This window comes from Aulonocara sp. 'chitande type north' Nkhata Bay, linkage group LG4 (genome assembly GCF_057382095.1).
Source record: "Aulonocara sp. 'chitande type north' Nkhata Bay isolate Kocher_YH1m ecotype deep benthic linkage group LG4, A_spYH_male_GT1.1, whole genome shotgun sequence".
NCBI classification, from domain to species: Eukaryota; Metazoa; Chordata; class Actinopteri; order Cichliformes; family Cichlidae; genus Aulonocara; species Aulonocara sp. 'chitande type north' Nkhata Bay.
In genome coordinates, this window is record NC_141347.1 from 12,763,615 (window position 1) to 12,780,329 (window position 16,715).

The window sequence follows — 16,715 nt, forward strand, 5'->3', positions numbered from 1 at the left end:
AGCAGCGTTTTCCTTCATTTCTGCCTTTATGTGTGGACGGGATTATTTTCTAAAACGAAAACGGAAAATCTCCGTTTTCAAAAATACCCGTGTACGTGTGGACGTAGCCTCAGTCTCTGACTGGAAGCGCTAATTCGTCATTCGGCTTTTGTCAGACTAAAGTAACTGTTAAAACTGTTTGAAAAGCTAAGCTATACAACAAGGAGAGATTGAGAATTTCCTTTTAGTTCTCAGTTTATTTGATATTGACAAAAATTAGTCAGTTTTTTCTGTTCTTCTGTAAAACAAACTAAGATTTATTTTTAGAATTAATATTTTGTTTCTAAGTGGAATTGACAATTTAGTCTGTTTCGTTTGTTCTATTTTGAAACTTAAACGCTTTAGCGGCTGCCTTTTGTGTAGTTTGCAATATTTGCCTTTATTTATCTGAAAAAGTCTCATGTTCCTTAAGTACATCTACCCTGTTGAACTTATTATGGGAAATAAATATTTAAAAACAAGCTTCTGATTATTTCACATTTTACTTGTGAGCAACGGCACATTTAAATCTTACAAATATAGTTATTTGGCTCATATCGTGATAGATATCGTTATCGCCTGAAATGAAAAAAACATATTGTGATATGAAAAAATCTCATATCGCCCAGCTCTAGTGAAAAGACTAAAGCGCGAGGTGTCAGGTAAAGGTGATGAGTGTCTCAGCACATACAACAGGATAGAATTAAATTATGTTAAAGGATCCACCAGCTCATTCACGTTTGATTTGTGTGACGTCATTAAGTGTGCAGGAGCTAGTAGCAGCTGGAGAGCATATGATGTGTGGGTCTGAAATCACCCTATGATATGCTCCAGTCATGTTTATTGGAGCCCCTCCTGGGGCAAACACATCCATACATACACAGCAGGTCAGTGGTGCTCCTGGGAAAATGTGGTAGGTTGGACAGGAGTAGGATGGCAGTCACATGTCCCGGAAGGCCTGAGTAGTAATACGATGGCACCTATCCAAGATGGCGGCCAACCAAGCCGGTTTGACAACCGGTTTGACCGGTTTCGTGCGTGTGCGCATGCGCGTTCAGTAATACGATGGCACCTATCCAAGATGGCGGCCAACCAAACCGGTTTGACCGGTTTCGTGCGTGTGCGCATGCGCGTTCAGTAATACGATGGCACTAGTCCAAGATGGCGGCCAACCAAACCGGTTTGACAACCGGTTTGACCGGTTTGACAACCGATTTGACCAGTTTCGTGTGTGTGTGCGCATGCGCGTTCAGGTGTTCTTACCCTCTGGGTGGGAACGACTCCTCCTAGTGGGATGTGCTAGGTTGTATGGGTATAAAAGTGATCCTTTCACATTCTAAGAGCATCACCGCCACGGTCTGAGGAGCACCGACACATCGCGCTAAGGATCCCCGACGCATCGACCTAGAGCACCGACACATCGCGCTAAGGATCCCCGACGCATCGACCTATGGAGCTCGGAATGACACCCAGCCAGGACATCGCCCATGCCACAGGCACTCTAGGTATGTCTTCAGGAGTATGCAGTCGGGGTCCTCAACGTAAAAAGCAACGCTGTGGAAACGCCGCAGATGGAACTGTATTTAAGTTAGAATATCGAGGCGTCGAAGGGTATGTGTATGCCATTAAATATACCGAAGGGACAGTTGTGCTTAGTGTAGATTGTGGTGAGGGATTGTTTTGGGGGGAAGCCCAAGTCATGTCTACTAAAAACTGGAAGCTCTTCCGCACCGTAGTGTGTGCGGACCTGGACAATGTGGGTTTCCCAGAGCTGCTGTATGTTTCCCAGTGGAACACTGCATCAGGCCCTGAGCTTTACAGGGTTGAGGCTGATCGTTTCAATCGCAACCCCGACGACTTTATTTTTCTCAGTGTATGTGATGACAGGGATAGTCTTATTGCTTCCAGAGGGCTTGAAAACTGGAGGTTAAATCCATACCCTCTAAACCTCGAAGAGCGCACAAGATGGTTTAAGGACTTGTTTTTTATACAGTGGTGCGACTGGAGAGGTTTGTCGCGTCTGTTTAGCCAGATTGATGACGCGATCAAGAGGGACAGACTCAACACTGCGTACGAGAGTATTAGAAAGCGCCTTGTTTTTGACGATCTGGCGAGTTGTCCGAAGACTGGTTTGCCTGGTACCCTGTGTAAACCTAAAATCATAAGACCTTCCGACAGCTAAACAATAAACTGGTAGGTTTAATGTGCGGGTGTGTGGGGTTGAGTGTGTATCTATGTGACAAATTAAGAGCTTGTGGTTTTCATTTTACAGAGAATGACACGCCCTCGTGGGACCTGTTGGAGTCACCATCAACAGAGCTGCTAATCCCGACCCCCCAGACTCCACCACCCTCACCACAATGCTCGCAGGACCCCCTCATATCAGACCTGTGGGATGAAACTGTAATCGACATCAAACTCGCAACTCTCCACCTGTTAATGTTGGCTTTGAATGAGTTTATACAAGAGACATGTTACGGATGCCAAACAGGCCACCCCAGTCAGGTGCAACACAGCTGCTTGCAGGAATTGTCTGAGTATTTCTTCGACACCTACTATGATGATGTGATGATAAGGCTCCAGACTGACCGATTCATCCCTGCCATCCGGCTGTTTGTACGCTCATCCACTGCAGATGGGTCTGGAACACAAATCCGCAGAGTTGCAGAACACATCATGTGTGAACTGAGATCAGAGCGATATACAGTATGCGCCATTAATGACAACATTGGGCACCTGCTAGATGCAAGTACTTGCGCCCGCCGTGTTAAACCAGCCATGCTCCGCATGATTGGAAACTACTGGGCTGGGTTACATCTGGTTTAATGTGGGGTGTCCAAGTATCCATTGTCTGTGATTGTGTCTTTGTGAAAATTTAATAAAAAGACTTGTTAACATCAACATCATAGTCATTTGTGGTTTGTAAATCATGGAAAGCACATTGCATAAAATATATCATGATCCAGCCCATCCTGCGGGGTTAGCCAGTTTAAATAAGCTACGTATAGCGGCAGGGGAGGCATCAGGTGTAACACCTCCACTATCTCAGGTCAAACATTATTTAGAACAAGACGACACCTACACACTCCATAAACCTGCGAGGATCCATTTCCCCAGAAATAGAGTATTGGTGACAGGGGTCGACAAACAGTTTCAAGCCGATCTGGTTGACATGTGTGAATATGTGACAGATAATGATAATGTGAGATATCTGCTAACATGTATAGATGTATTCTCAAAATACGCATGGGTTAGATGCCTAACAAACAAGACAGGGTCTGTTGTATCAGCTGCTTTTGAGGATATACTTAGTGAGGGTAGGATCCCTGTGAAACTACAAACAGATGAAGGCAAAGAGTTTTATAATGCAACCTTTAAACAGCTAATGAAGCAATATAATATCAAGCATTTCTCAACAGCTAGCGAGGTTAAATGCAGTATTGTCGAGAGATTCAATCGTAGCTTCAAGGGTAGAATGTGGAAGTACTTAACATCAGCCAACTCCCGGAGATATGTAGATATCATACCAGATCTCACACAAGCATATAACAATGCTTATCACAGATCTATCCAAATGGCTCCGGCAGAGGTGAATAAGGATAATGAGAAGTCGGTCTTCAACGCGCTGTACAAAACGAGGCCTCAGAGGGAACTGCGCTTTAAATTTAATATCGGTGACACTGTACGAATATCAAAACTGAGAGGAAAGTTTCGAAAAGGATACGAGCAGACCTACACCGATGAGATTTTCACAGTCAAGGAACGTATAGGGAGACAGCCCCCAGTGTACAGACTAGTGGATTTAGCAGGAGAGGTATTGAAAGGGTCATTTTATGAGCCTGAGATACAACGTGTGGTTGTTGATGAAAACAAAACATTTAAAATTGAAAACATATTGGCTAGAAAAAAAGTGGGTCGGAAAAAGCAGGTGCTAGTGAAATGGCTAGGATGGCCCAACAGCTTTAATTCGTGGATTCCAGAAAAAGACATCGTTGAGGCGTAATTAACTCAGATGACGCAGCTCTACACACATTCATTCAACACTGAGCATAGACTGAGAAAGCATGAATAAAAAGAACAACAATGCAGGCTTCTATGTAAGCCTCTTCTCGAATGCTTCATCACATGTTTACCCGGGTAATAAGATATCTAATTTTAGAACAAAGCTAGCAAAACCTATTGTTTTGGATCAGCCATATGAGGTCGCTGTTATAGAGATACAGTACCCACGCATATGGCGGACTTTTCCACAATCAGATTCGGAAGTGGAAATTCATGACCCCGTCAAAGACGGAACCATAGCCGTAACCATGATCGAACTGTCTGTGGGCCATTATGCATCTGTGGAACAGATAATAAAAGAATTTAATTTTAAATGTCAACAGCACCAAGCCACTGGAGACATTAAAATGCAGTACAACGCCGTTAGTAACCATGCCTGTGTTATGGGGCCTAGGGGGACTATTCTCACATTTAGAGGGAGACTGGCGGAAATCCTAGGATTCAAAACAGGAGAACCGTTTGCACTTCATTATAAAAACACATATGCCCCGCACCCCGCAGACATATACGGGGGAAAATATAACATCTTTATTTATTCAGATATCGTTGATTACCAGCTTGTGGGTGACGCCCACGCGAGGCTATTAAGAGCTATAAATATTACAGACGATGACCGCCGGTTGCCTATTCTACAATTTGACAGCCCACACTACACACCTGTGTCAAAGACATTAATCGACGACATAGAAATTGATTTGAAAGACGATCGAAATCAACACATACCCTTTTTATACGGCAAAGTGTTTGTCAAGTTACACTTCCGACCGATAACACAGCATTTTTGAAAAAAAAGGATGGCCGTCTACAACTCTGATGACTCAAAATATGTAAAATACTACTTATCACAGGCTGGTGGAGAGCTCGGAGGGTATGTTGGGACCAGTACACAATATGGGACAGGTCTGGGTGGGTTGTTCCGTAGCTTGTTTAGATTTGCAGTACCGCTGTTTAAAAAAGGAGTCAGCATAGTCAAACCACACCTAAAAACAGCCGCATCGGGCATAGTGTCTGATGTCATAACCAACATAACCAGACCCTCAACCACTAAGCAGGACGGTAACGGCTTGTATGTGTATACGCCCAAACCATCTAAGACCCCACCCCCAGGGCAGCCGTTGTCTAAAAAGCGTAAAACCACAAAACCTAGCAGGAGAGCCACCAAACGGACACCGTCACGCAGAGTGAAAAGACCCAGAACCAGTCGTTCAAAAACTGCAGCGCTTGACATATTCTAAATGGCACTGTTACACAGTCATTCTGGAGAATGTGTAAAAACAGAGCTCGATCTTTTTACTGTCCCATACACACAGACTAGCACTGAGAAAAGTACATTTATTGAAATCCCACCTGTATCTGCAATCACTGATGGAGGGCCGATCGAGTTTTACATCTCATCGTCGGGTGAAGATTACCTGGATCTAAATGACTCATATATCTACACACGGGTGAGAATCACAAACGCTGATGGCTCAAACCTGGCTAGGGACGCTAATGTAGGATTTATTAATTATCCTGGATGCAGCATATTTAGTCAAGTCGATATTAATTTGGGAGACCGGCTCATTAGTCAATCATCCAATACATATCCATACAGAGGTGTGATAGAATGTCTTATCAATTATAATAAGGACACTTTAGACACACAGTTCAGCACCGGGTTATTCTGTAAGGATACAGCATCACACATGAATGACACATCTATAGAAGGAGAGAACCAGGGTCTGATGACCAGAGGTGGCTACACAGCAAATAGTAGTATTGTTGAATTGATTGCACCAGTACATGCAGACCTGTTTTTTCAAGAAAAACTGTTACTTAATGGAATCGACCTGTCGCTGAAATTTGTGCGCTCTAAAGACGAATTTGCTCTCATGACAGCGGATGCCAATGCATACAGAGTTAAAATTGTCTCAGCCAGTCTCTTTGTCAAGAAAGTTAGTGTATCACCTAGCGTCAGACTTGCACACAGCAAGGCATTGCACCATGCAAACGCAAAATACACGGTAGACAGAGTATCTTTAAAGACCTTCTCCATACCTGCAGGGGCTAGAATATCAACAAATGACAATTTATTTATGGGTAGGATACCTAAATTTGTCATCATTGCATTCATAGACAATGAAGCATACACAGGCTCCTACCAGCGTAATCCATTTCATTTTGAAAACTGCGATATAGAATTTATGTCTTTATATGCTGATAGTCAGGCTTATCCTGCTAAACCATTCCAGCCAAATTTCCAGAGAAAACACTATATCAGAGAATTTTACCAGCTGATACAAACCACAGGAAGACATTTAAAGGACAGATCGTTGGCCATAACACGTGACGACTTTGGTAACGGCTACACTTTATTCTGTTTCAATCTGGAAGCTGACGAAGGACATTCAGGGAATGTGTCGTTAATTAAAACTGGGAACGTGAGATTGGAAACCCGTTTCAGAAATCCACTACCCCGTACAGTGAACCTCTTGTGTTATTCTGTATTTGATTCAGTCATTGAAATATCTAACATGAGACAAGTGCTCTTGGACTACTATTGAGACAAAAACGGTCATGAACACTATAGAACTATCAGCCGCGGTCGGCAGCATTATCAATAAAAACACACATTTCCTGAATGTCCTTCGTCAGCTTCCAGATTGAAACAGAATAAAGTGTAGCCGTTACCAAAGTCGTCACGTGTTATGGCCAACGATCTGTCCTTTAAATGTCTTCCTGTGGTTTGTATCAGCTGGTAAAATTCTCTGATATAGTGTTTTCTCTGGAAATTTGGCTGGAATGGTTTAGCAGGATAAGCCTGACTATCAGCATATAAAGACATAAATTCTATATCGCAGTTTTCAAAATGAAATGGATTACGCTGGTAGGAGCCTGTGTATGCTTCATTGTCTATGAATGCAATGATGACAAATTTAGGTATCCTACCCATAAATAAATTGTCATTTGTTGATATTCTAGCCCCTGCAGGTATGGAGAAGGTCTTTAAAGATACTCTGTCTACCGTGTATTTTGCGTTTGCATGGTGCAATGCCTTGCTGTGTGCAAGTCTGACGCTAGGTGATACACTAACTTTCTTGACAAAGAGACTGGCTGAGACAATTTTAACTCTGTATGCATTGGCATCCGCTGTCATGAGAGCAAATTCGTCTTTAGAGCGCACAAATTTCAGCGACAGGTCGATTCCATTAAGTAACAGTTTTTCTTGAAAAAACAGGTCTGCATGTACTGGTGCAATCAATTCAACAATACTACTATTTGCTGTGTAGCCACCTCTGGTCATCAGACCCTGGTTCTCTCCTTCTATAGATGTGTCATTCATGTGTGATGCTGTATCCTTACAGAATAACCCGGTGCTGAACTGTGTGTCTAAAGTGTCCTTATTATAATTGATAAGACATTCTATCACACCTCTGTATGGATATGTATTGGATGATTGACTAATGAGCCGGTCTCCCAAATTAATATCGACTTGACTAAATATGCTGCATCCAGGATAATTAATAAATCCTACATTAGCGTCCCTAGCCAGGTTTGAGCCATCAGCGTTTGTGATTCTCACCCGTGTGTAGATATATGAGTCATTTAGATCCAGGTAATCTTCACCCGACGATGAGATGTAAAACTCGATCGGCCCTCCATCAGTGATTGCAGATACAGGTGGGATTTCAATAAATGTACTTTTCTCAGTGCTAGTCTGTGTGTATGGGACAGTAAAAAGATCGAGCTCTGTTTTTACACATTCTCCAGAATGACTGTGTAACAGTGCCATTTAGAATATGTCAAGCGCTGCAGTTTTTGAACGACTGGTTCTGGGTCTTTTCACTCTGCGTGACGGTGTCCGTTTGGTGGCTCTCCTGCTAGGTTTTGTGGTTTTACGCTTTTTAGACAACGGCTGCCCTGGGGGTGGGGTCTTAGATGGTTTGGGCGTATACACATACAAGCCGTTACCGTCCTGCTTAGTGGTTGAGGGTCTGGTTATGTTGGTTATGACATCAGACACTATGCCCGATGCGGCTGTTTTTAGGTGTGGTTTGACTATGCTGACTCCTTTTTTAAACAGCGGTACTGCAAATCTAAACAAGCTACGGAACAACCCACCCAGACCTGTCCCATATTGTGTACTGGTCCCAACATACCCTCCGAGCTCTCCACCAGCCTGTGATAAGTAGTATTTTACATATTTTGAGTCATCAGAGTTGTAGACGGCCATCCTTTTTTTTCAAAAATGCTGTGTTATCGGTCGGAAGTGTAACTTGACAAACACTTTGCCGTATAAAAAGGGTATGTGTTGATTTCGATCGTCTTTCAAATCAATTTCTATGTCGTCGATTAATGTCTTTGACACAGGTGTGTAGTGTGGGCTGTCAAATTGTAGAATAGGCAACCGGCGGTCATCGTCTGTAATATTTATAGCTCTTAATAGCCTCGCGTGGGCGTCACCCACAAGCTGGTAATCAACGATATCTGAATAAATAAAGATGTTATATTTTCCCCCGTATATGTCTGCGGGGTGCGGGGCATATGTGTTTTTATAATGAAGTGCAAACGGTTCTCCTGTTTTGAATCCTAGGATTTCCGCCAGTCTCCCTCTAAATGTGAGAATAGTTCCCCTAGGCCCCATAACACAGGCATGGTTACTAACGGCGTTGTACTGCATTTTAATGTCTCCAGTGGCTTGGTGCTGTTGACATTTAAAATTAAATTCTTTTATTATCTGTTCCACAGATGCATAATGGCCCACAGACAGTTCGATCATGGTTACGGCTATGGTTCCGTCTTTGACGGGGTCATGAATTTCCACTTCCGAATCTGATTGTGGAAAAGTCCGCCATATGCGTGGGTACTGTATCTCTATAACAGCGACCTCATATGGCTGATCCAAAACAATAGGTTTTGCTAGCTTTGTTCTAAAATTAGATATCTTATTACCCGGGTAAACATGTGATGAAGCATTCGAGAAGAGGCTTACATAGAAGCCTGCATTGTTGTTCTTTTTATTCATGCTTTCTCAGTCTATGCTCAGTGTTGAATGAATGTGTGTAGAGCTGCGTCATCTGAGTTAATTACGCCTCAACGATGTCTTTTTCTGGAATCCACGAATTAAAGCTGTTGGGCCATCCTAGCCATTTCACTAGCACCTGCTTTTTCCGACCCACTTTTTTTCTAGCCAATATGTTTTCAATTTTAAATGTTTTGTTTTCATCAACAACCACACGTTGTATCTCAGGCTCATAAAATGACCCTTTCAATACCTCTCCTGCTAAATCCACTAGTCTGTACACTGGGGGCTGTCTCCCTATACGTTCCTTGACTGTGAAAATCTCATCGGTGTAGGTCTGCTCGTATCCTTTTCGAAACTTTCCTCTCAGTTTTGATATTCGTACAGTGTCACCGATATTAAATTTAAAGCGCAGTTCCCTCTGAGGCCTCGTTTTGTACAGCGCGTTGAAGACCGACTTCTCATTATCCTTATTCACCTCTGCCGGAGCCATTTGGATAGATCTGTGATAAGCATTGTTATATGCTTGTGTGAGATCTGGTATGATATCTACATATCTCCGGGAGTTGGCTGATGTTAAGTACTTCCACATTCTACCCTTGAAGCTACGATTGAATCTCTCGACAATACTGCATTTAACCTCGCTAGCTGTTGAGAAATGCTTGATATTATATTGCTTCATTAGCTGTTTAAAGGTTGCATTATAAAACTCTTTGCCTTCATCTGTTTGTAGTTTCACAGGGATCCTACCCTCACTAAGTATATCCTCAAAAGCAGCTGATACAACAGACCCTGTCTTGTTTGTTAGGCATCTAACCCATGCGTATTTTGAGAATACATCTATACATGTTAGCAGATATCTCACGTTATCATTATCTGTCACATATTCACACATGTCAACCAGATCGGCTTGAAACTGTTTGTCGACCCCTGTCACCAATACTCTATTTCTGGGGAAATGGATCCTCGCAGGTTTATGGAGTGTGTAGGTGTCGTCTTGTTCTAAATAATGTTTGACCTGAGATAGTGGAGGTGTTACACCTGATGCCTCCCCTGCCGCTATACGTAGCTTATTTAAACTGGCTAACCCCGCAGGATGGGCTGGATCATGATATATTTTATGCAATGTGCTTTCCATGATTTACAAACCACAAATGACTATGATGTTGATGTTAACAAGTCTTTTTATTAAATTTTCACAAAGACACAATCACAGACAATGGATACTTGGACACCCCACATTAAACCAGATGTAACCCAGCCCAGTAGTTTCCAATCATGCGGAGCATGGCTGGTTTAACACGGCGGGCGCAAGTACTTGCATCTAGCAGGTGCCCAATGTTGTCATTAATGGCGCATACTGTATATCGCTCTGATCTCAGTTCACACATGATGTGTTCTGCAACTCTGCGGATTTGTGTTCCAGACCCATCTGCAGTGGATGAGCGTACAAACAGCCGGATGGCAGGGATGAATCGGTCAGTCTGGAGCCTTATCATCACATCATCATAGTAGGTGTCGAAGAAATACTCAGACAATTCCTGCAAGCAGCTGTGTTGCACCTGACTGGGGTGGCCTGTTTGGCATCCGTAACATGTCTCTTGTATAAACTCATTCAAAGCCAACATTAACAGGTGGAGAGTTGCGAGTTTGATGTCGATTACAGTTTCATCCCACAGGTCTGATATGAGGGGGTCCTGCGAGCATTGTGGTGAGGGTGGTGGAGTCTGGGGGGTCGGGATTAGCAGCTCTGTTGATGGTGACTCCAACAGGTCCCACGAGGGCGTGTCATTCTCTGTAAAATGAAAACCACAAGCTCTTAATTTGTCACATAGATACACACTCAACCCCACACACCCGCACATTAAACCTACCAGTTTATTGTTTAGCTGTCGGAAGGTCTTATGATTTTAGGTTTACACAGGGTACCAGGCAAACCAGTCTTCGGACAACTCGCCAGATCGTCAAAAACAAGGCGCTTTCTAATACTCTCGTACGCAGTGTTGAGTCTGTCCCTCTTGATCGCGTCATCAATCTGGCTAAACAGACGCGACAAACCTCTCCAGTCGCACCACTGTATAAAAAACAAGTCCTTAAACCATCTTGTGCGCTCTTCGAGGTTTAGAGGGTATGGATTTAACCTCCAGTTTTCAAGCCCTCTGGAAGCAATAAGACTATCCCTGTCATCACATACACTGAGAAAAATAAAGTCGTCGGGGTTGCGATTGAAACGATCAGCCTCAACCCTGTAAAGCTCAGGGCCTGATGCAGTGTTCCACTGGGAAACATACAGCAGCTCTGGGAAACCCACATTGTCCAGGTCCGCACACACTACGGTGCGGAAGAGCTTCCAGTTTTTAGTAGACATGACTTGGGCTTCCCCCCAAAACAATCCCTCACCACAATCTACACTAAGCACAACTGTCCCTTCGGTATATTTAATGGAATACACATACCCTTCGACGCCTCGATATTCTAACTTAAATACAGTTCCATCTGCGGCGTTTCCACAGCGTTGCTTTTTACGTTGAGGACCCCGACTGCATACTCCTGAAGACATACCTAGAGTGCCTGTGGCATGGGCGATGTCCTGGCTGGGTGTCATTCCGAGCTCCATAGGTCGATGCGTCGGGGATCCTTAGCGCGATGTGTCGGTGCTCTAGGTCGATGCGTCGGGGATCCTTAGCGCGATGTGTCGGTGCTCCTCAGACCGTGGCGGTGATGCTCTTAGAATGTGAAAGGATCACTTTTATACCCATACAACCTAGCACATCCCACTAGGAGGAGTCGTTCCCACCCAGAGGGTAAGAACACCTGAACGCGCATGCGCACACACACACGAAACCGGTCAAACCGGTTGTCAAACCGGCTTGGTTGGCCGCCATCTTGGATAGGTGCCATCGTATTACTACTCAGGCCTTCCGGGACATGTGACTGCCATCCTACTCCTGTCCAACCTACCACATTTTCCCAGGAGCACCACTGACCTGCTGTGTATGTATGGATGTGTTTGCCCCAGGAGGGGCTCCAATAAACATGACTGGAGCATATCATAGGGTGATTTCAGACCCACACATCATATGCTCTCCAGCTGCTACTAGCTCCTGCACACTTAATGACGTCACACAAATCAAACGTGAATGAGCTGGTGGATCCTTTAACATAATTTAATTCTATCCTGTTGTATGTGCTGAGACACTCATCACCTTTACCTGACACCTCGCGCTTTAGTCTTTTCACTAGAGCTGGGCGATATGAGATTTTTTCATATCACGATATGTTTTTTTCATTTCAGGCGATAACGATATCTATCACGATATGAGCCAAATAACTATATTTGTAAGATTTAAATGTGCCGTTGCTCACAAGTAAAATGTGAAATAATCAGAAGCTTGTTTTTAAATATTTATTTCCCATAATAAGTTCAACAGGGTAGATGTACTTAAGGAACATGAGACTTTTTCAGATAAATAAAGGCAAATATTGCAAACTACACAAAAGGCAGCCGCTAAAGCGTTTAAGTTTCAAAATAGAACAAACGAAACAGACTAAATTGTCAATTCCACTTAGAAACAAAATATTAATTCTAAAAATAAATCTTAGTTTGTTTTACAGAAGAACAGAAAAAACTGACTAACTTTTGTCAATATCAAATAAACTGAGAACTAAAAGGAAATTCTCAATCTCTCCTTGTTGTATAGCTTAGCTTTTCAAACAGTTTTAACAGTTACTTTAGTCTGACAAAAGCCGAATGACGAATTAGCGCTTCCAGTCAGAGACTGAGGCTACGTCCACACGTACACGGGTATTTTTGAAAACGGAGATTTTCCGTTTTCGTTTTAGAAAATAATCCCGTCCACACATAAAGGCAGAAATGAAGGAAAACGCTGCTATGAACATGCCAAAGCAGCAGGTGGCGCTAGATTCCTAACCGTGCAGAAATGTTGGCCAATCAGAAGTCTAGAAGCCTCGGTGGGAAAAAGTAAACAAAGCTGGGGCATAGAAGCAGAACCGAGTCGTATGTGTGGACGGACAGTAACTGTGTGTATATGTAAGCATTTAAACACTGCAGAGAGTAGAATTAACAGTAACAGTATTGTAGAAATTCATTTCACCGAAACAATAACGTGGCGCGCAGTGTGACGCATGCACCAGTTTATTGTATTTCCAGACTTGCTTTCGGCACAATTTACAGTGCACGCTACTCTGTTTTTTGTCAGACTTGAAATAGCCGAAATACCTTCACACTACGGAACTTCTATGGCTCTTCTGTTCGACAATCTCTCCGGCATTGGAACCATCATTTGTTTTCTCTTCGGTCACGCTCGGTTGATTTTTCTAGTCGGCACACTCATTTCCTCCATTACCCGCTGGCTGCTTCCCAAACAAACACACGTGCGGCTTGGCACTTGTGCTGTACGTAACAAGTGACGCGACGTGACACTGCGGCTGTGATTGGTTCGGCTCTGCGCTACTTGATTTGGATTGGCTGACCTTTTTTTTTTTTTTTTTTTTTCAAGAGGACAAGAGCGGCGAGGTCTATCGCGATAGCTTAATTTCTCTATCGAGTAAAAGTTATATCGCGATACATATCGTTATCGTTCTATCGCCCAGCTCTACTTTTCACCAATCCCGTTTTAGCAACTATTGTCTCAGGAAGTGCTGTGCTGGACTGGCATCCGCTTCCGACCGATTCACAAAATGCGCCCTGCAACATAGAGGCTGTATCCCAATTCAGGGTCTGCAGCCTTAAAGTACGCAGCCTCAACGATCCTCAAGGGCCGCATACTCAAAGACCGCTAAGGCCGGAAGTGCGAGGCTTGTGAAATGGGATGGTCTAGCCTCCGTTGCGCTGCCCAGGTTGCCTAGCAACCATGATACTAACAGCTGGAAACGTGTCATACAGCTTTGTTTGACAGAAATGAAGGAGAAAATCTTTTGTTCATTTGTTTCTACATGAGCTTTGATCATTCTCTGATTAAGGTCAGCTATTGAACGGCGTATACAGTGGGGCAAAAAAGTATTTAGTCAGCCACCGATTGTGCAAGTTCCCCCACCTAAAATGATGACAGAGGTCAGTAATTTGCACCAGAGGTACACTTCAACTGTGAGAAACAGAATGTGAAAAAAAAAATCCATGAATCCACATGGTAGGATTTGTAAAGAATTTATTCGTAAATCAGGGTGGAAAATAAGTATTTGGTCAATAACAAAAATACAACTCAATACTTTGTAACACAACCTTTGTTGGCAATAACAGAGGTCAAACGTTTACTATAGGTCTTTACCAGGTTTGCACACACAGTAGCTGGTATTTTGAATAGCTGCAAGGAATAGTAATTCAAAGGGTTTATTCTGTTTTTCATAACCCTGTCACCATCTTCTTAGGTCCATGGAATATACTGCCTAAAGCCGAGAGCCCGGGAGGCGTATTCTATCTGGTAATCGGGGTGGACGTGTCAGGAACAGATTCGTTTGGGGTAATTAGGGTACACTTAGTTTACCCCAAAGCCTGAGTCGCACTTAAAAACTCAATGACAAATCTAACTGATAAACTAATAATCTCGGCACCAAACACGATAGGGCAAGCAGAGAATGCCAATTCATTTATGCCAAAACAAGATAACTATACATGTTTCAAGTTTTCTAAAGATAATGTAAAGTACCAGGTGGGAGAAATCGATCCTACTTGGTGTGCCGTCACACCCACCGGAAGAACCACGAATAATGTGAGTGACCCGAGCACATTAATTAGAACATGGACAAGAAGTGGGTTGTATTATTATTGTGGGCAAAGCACCCTTTTGGTTCGTGTCCCAATGGGAAGCGTAGGGACCCCGGAGCGGTCGTTCCGGTGTTCCAGTGTCCATTGAGGAACTTAGATGCCATAGAGTGGGCTGAGGAGTGATACAACACGAGGTGTGGTGACATTTCTTTTGGAATGTCAAAAGAGGGAATGTGGAGATACAGAAATTCTTTCATTGCTGCCATATAATCTGTATCATTATAATTGCATTAATAACATTCTTTACAGCATTATTTCATTTAATAATATTTCTTACAGTATTGATATTGCATTTGAGGATCCTTTTATTATGTTTACTTTTATTACAGGTACAGCCAGAAGTATTTTATACACATTGCATAAATATTTGTGCTCATTCAGAGTTGTTGCATTAGTCTACAGAGGGTCTCAAGCTCTGTCTGGCTTAGTGCATAAAAGGATAACTGCAATGCATGCTTACAGTACATATAATACATATAATCTAGGAATGTATCCGGCCTGAGGCCTTAACTCATTTGATGTCTTACTATATTTTATTCTACTTGGTAACAGACGATCAGAGTCAATAATTAGCCTCAGAGACCCTGAGGGCTTGAAGTTTATTACCTTGTATGGAAGGTGTTATCGAAAAGAGAAGTTCTATGTCTGCTTATAGCTATTAAAAATGTACGATTAACGGTGACTAATGTCACGGGGGGGCGTGTACCCCACTGCTTTATAAGTATCCACAACATGTATTTTGTAGTGATGTGCGATACCACTGATTTCCTTTCCGATCCGATACCAAGTAATATTCAGGGTGGTATCGACGATACTGATCCGATACCGATACTTTGTACAAAACGGATTTTATTTATTGTATCTCAAATTATAGCGTCATAATGATTACAGGACATCAGAATACCTTCTTCTTATCACTTAATAATGCAGAGTTCATCATATAGAAATAAAAAAACTAAAGTTGTGCGCTATTTGAACACCTTGCCTGCCTGGAGGACTAAAGGACTCCGTGAGAGACTCTCACCCTAGCAGCACCTGTCCCTCTCCTCCTCTTCAGTTCGCCTCAACATACGCTCGTCATATTTTGTGATATGATTTACTCTGAGGTGTTTGACAAGGTTAGTCATGTTGCCACAACCATACATGCCAACCCTCCCGATTTTTCCGGGAGAATCCCACCTTTCTCCAGATTTTCCACCCGGACAACAAAGTTGAAAAACCATATCGCAGAATTCATAGCGCGGCCCAGCCAATTCCAGTTTCCAACAATGACGGCAGCGACTTAGTTTTAATATCACTCTTATTTCTCTTTCTGGGTCGCAAAAAAACTTTTAACATATTTTCAGGTGAGAATGTAGCTGTGTGAACTTCAAATATCTGAGCCGACCGACACATCGTCTTCAAACCCCCGCGGTCTTTCACCACTCGGGTTAAACATGATGTACAAGTCACTTTGATAACTTAAAAATGTTCTTGTTTGGCTTTTTCAGTGTTTTATTTGTTCGTGAGTAAATCGGTTTGGCTGAGATTAAAGTTATTAGATTAGATTAAATTAAATTAAACTTTATTATTCCCTCGGGAGGGTTCCTCCGGGGTTTTCACACAGCTGAATAAACGTCAAACAGAAAACTGATTAAACAGAAGAGTTTACGTCAGTGCCCGGTTATATTTTAGACAGCAAGGAGCAGACGGCAGAGTTTCACTCCACCGAGGGAGCTCGTGACGTACTACCCGGCTTTCTTTAGACCGCGAAGGCCGGTCCTCAGGTGGAAGCAGCCTCTGAATTTGGACACCCCCGCTGTTTCCGGGCCGGCCAATAATAACGGTGACATTTAACGTATTTTATCC

General features: G+C 43.0%; 2 protein-coding genes across 2 annotated transcripts; one reads left to right on the forward strand and one right to left on the reverse strand.

Moving 5' to 3' along the window:
- Positions 1–1,264: 1,264 nt before the first annotated feature.
- LOC147332093 (uncharacterized) lies at positions 1,265–2,874 on the forward strand. The gene is made up of 2 exons (XM_086290561.1): positions 1,265–1,523; positions 2,291–2,874. The coding sequence occupies exons 1-2, from the start codon at positions 1,469–1,471 to the stop codon at positions 2,842–2,844; spliced, it is 609 nt and encodes a 202-aa protein (XP_086146687.1). The 5' UTR covers positions 1,265–1,468; the 3' UTR covers positions 2,845–2,874.
- A 7,419-nt stretch (positions 2,875–10,293) lies between these two features.
- Positions 10,294–13,341, reverse strand: LOC147332094 (uncharacterized). The gene is made up of 2 exons (XM_086290562.1): positions 11,645–13,341; positions 10,294–10,877 (listed from the first exon to the last, which is right to left on the reverse strand). The coding sequence occupies exons 1-2, from the start codon at positions 11,697–11,699 to the stop codon at positions 10,324–10,326; spliced, it is 609 nt and encodes a 202-aa protein (XP_086146688.1). The 5' UTR covers positions 11,700–13,341; the 3' UTR covers positions 10,294–10,323.
- Between the last annotated feature and the right edge of the window lie 3,374 nt (positions 13,342–16,715).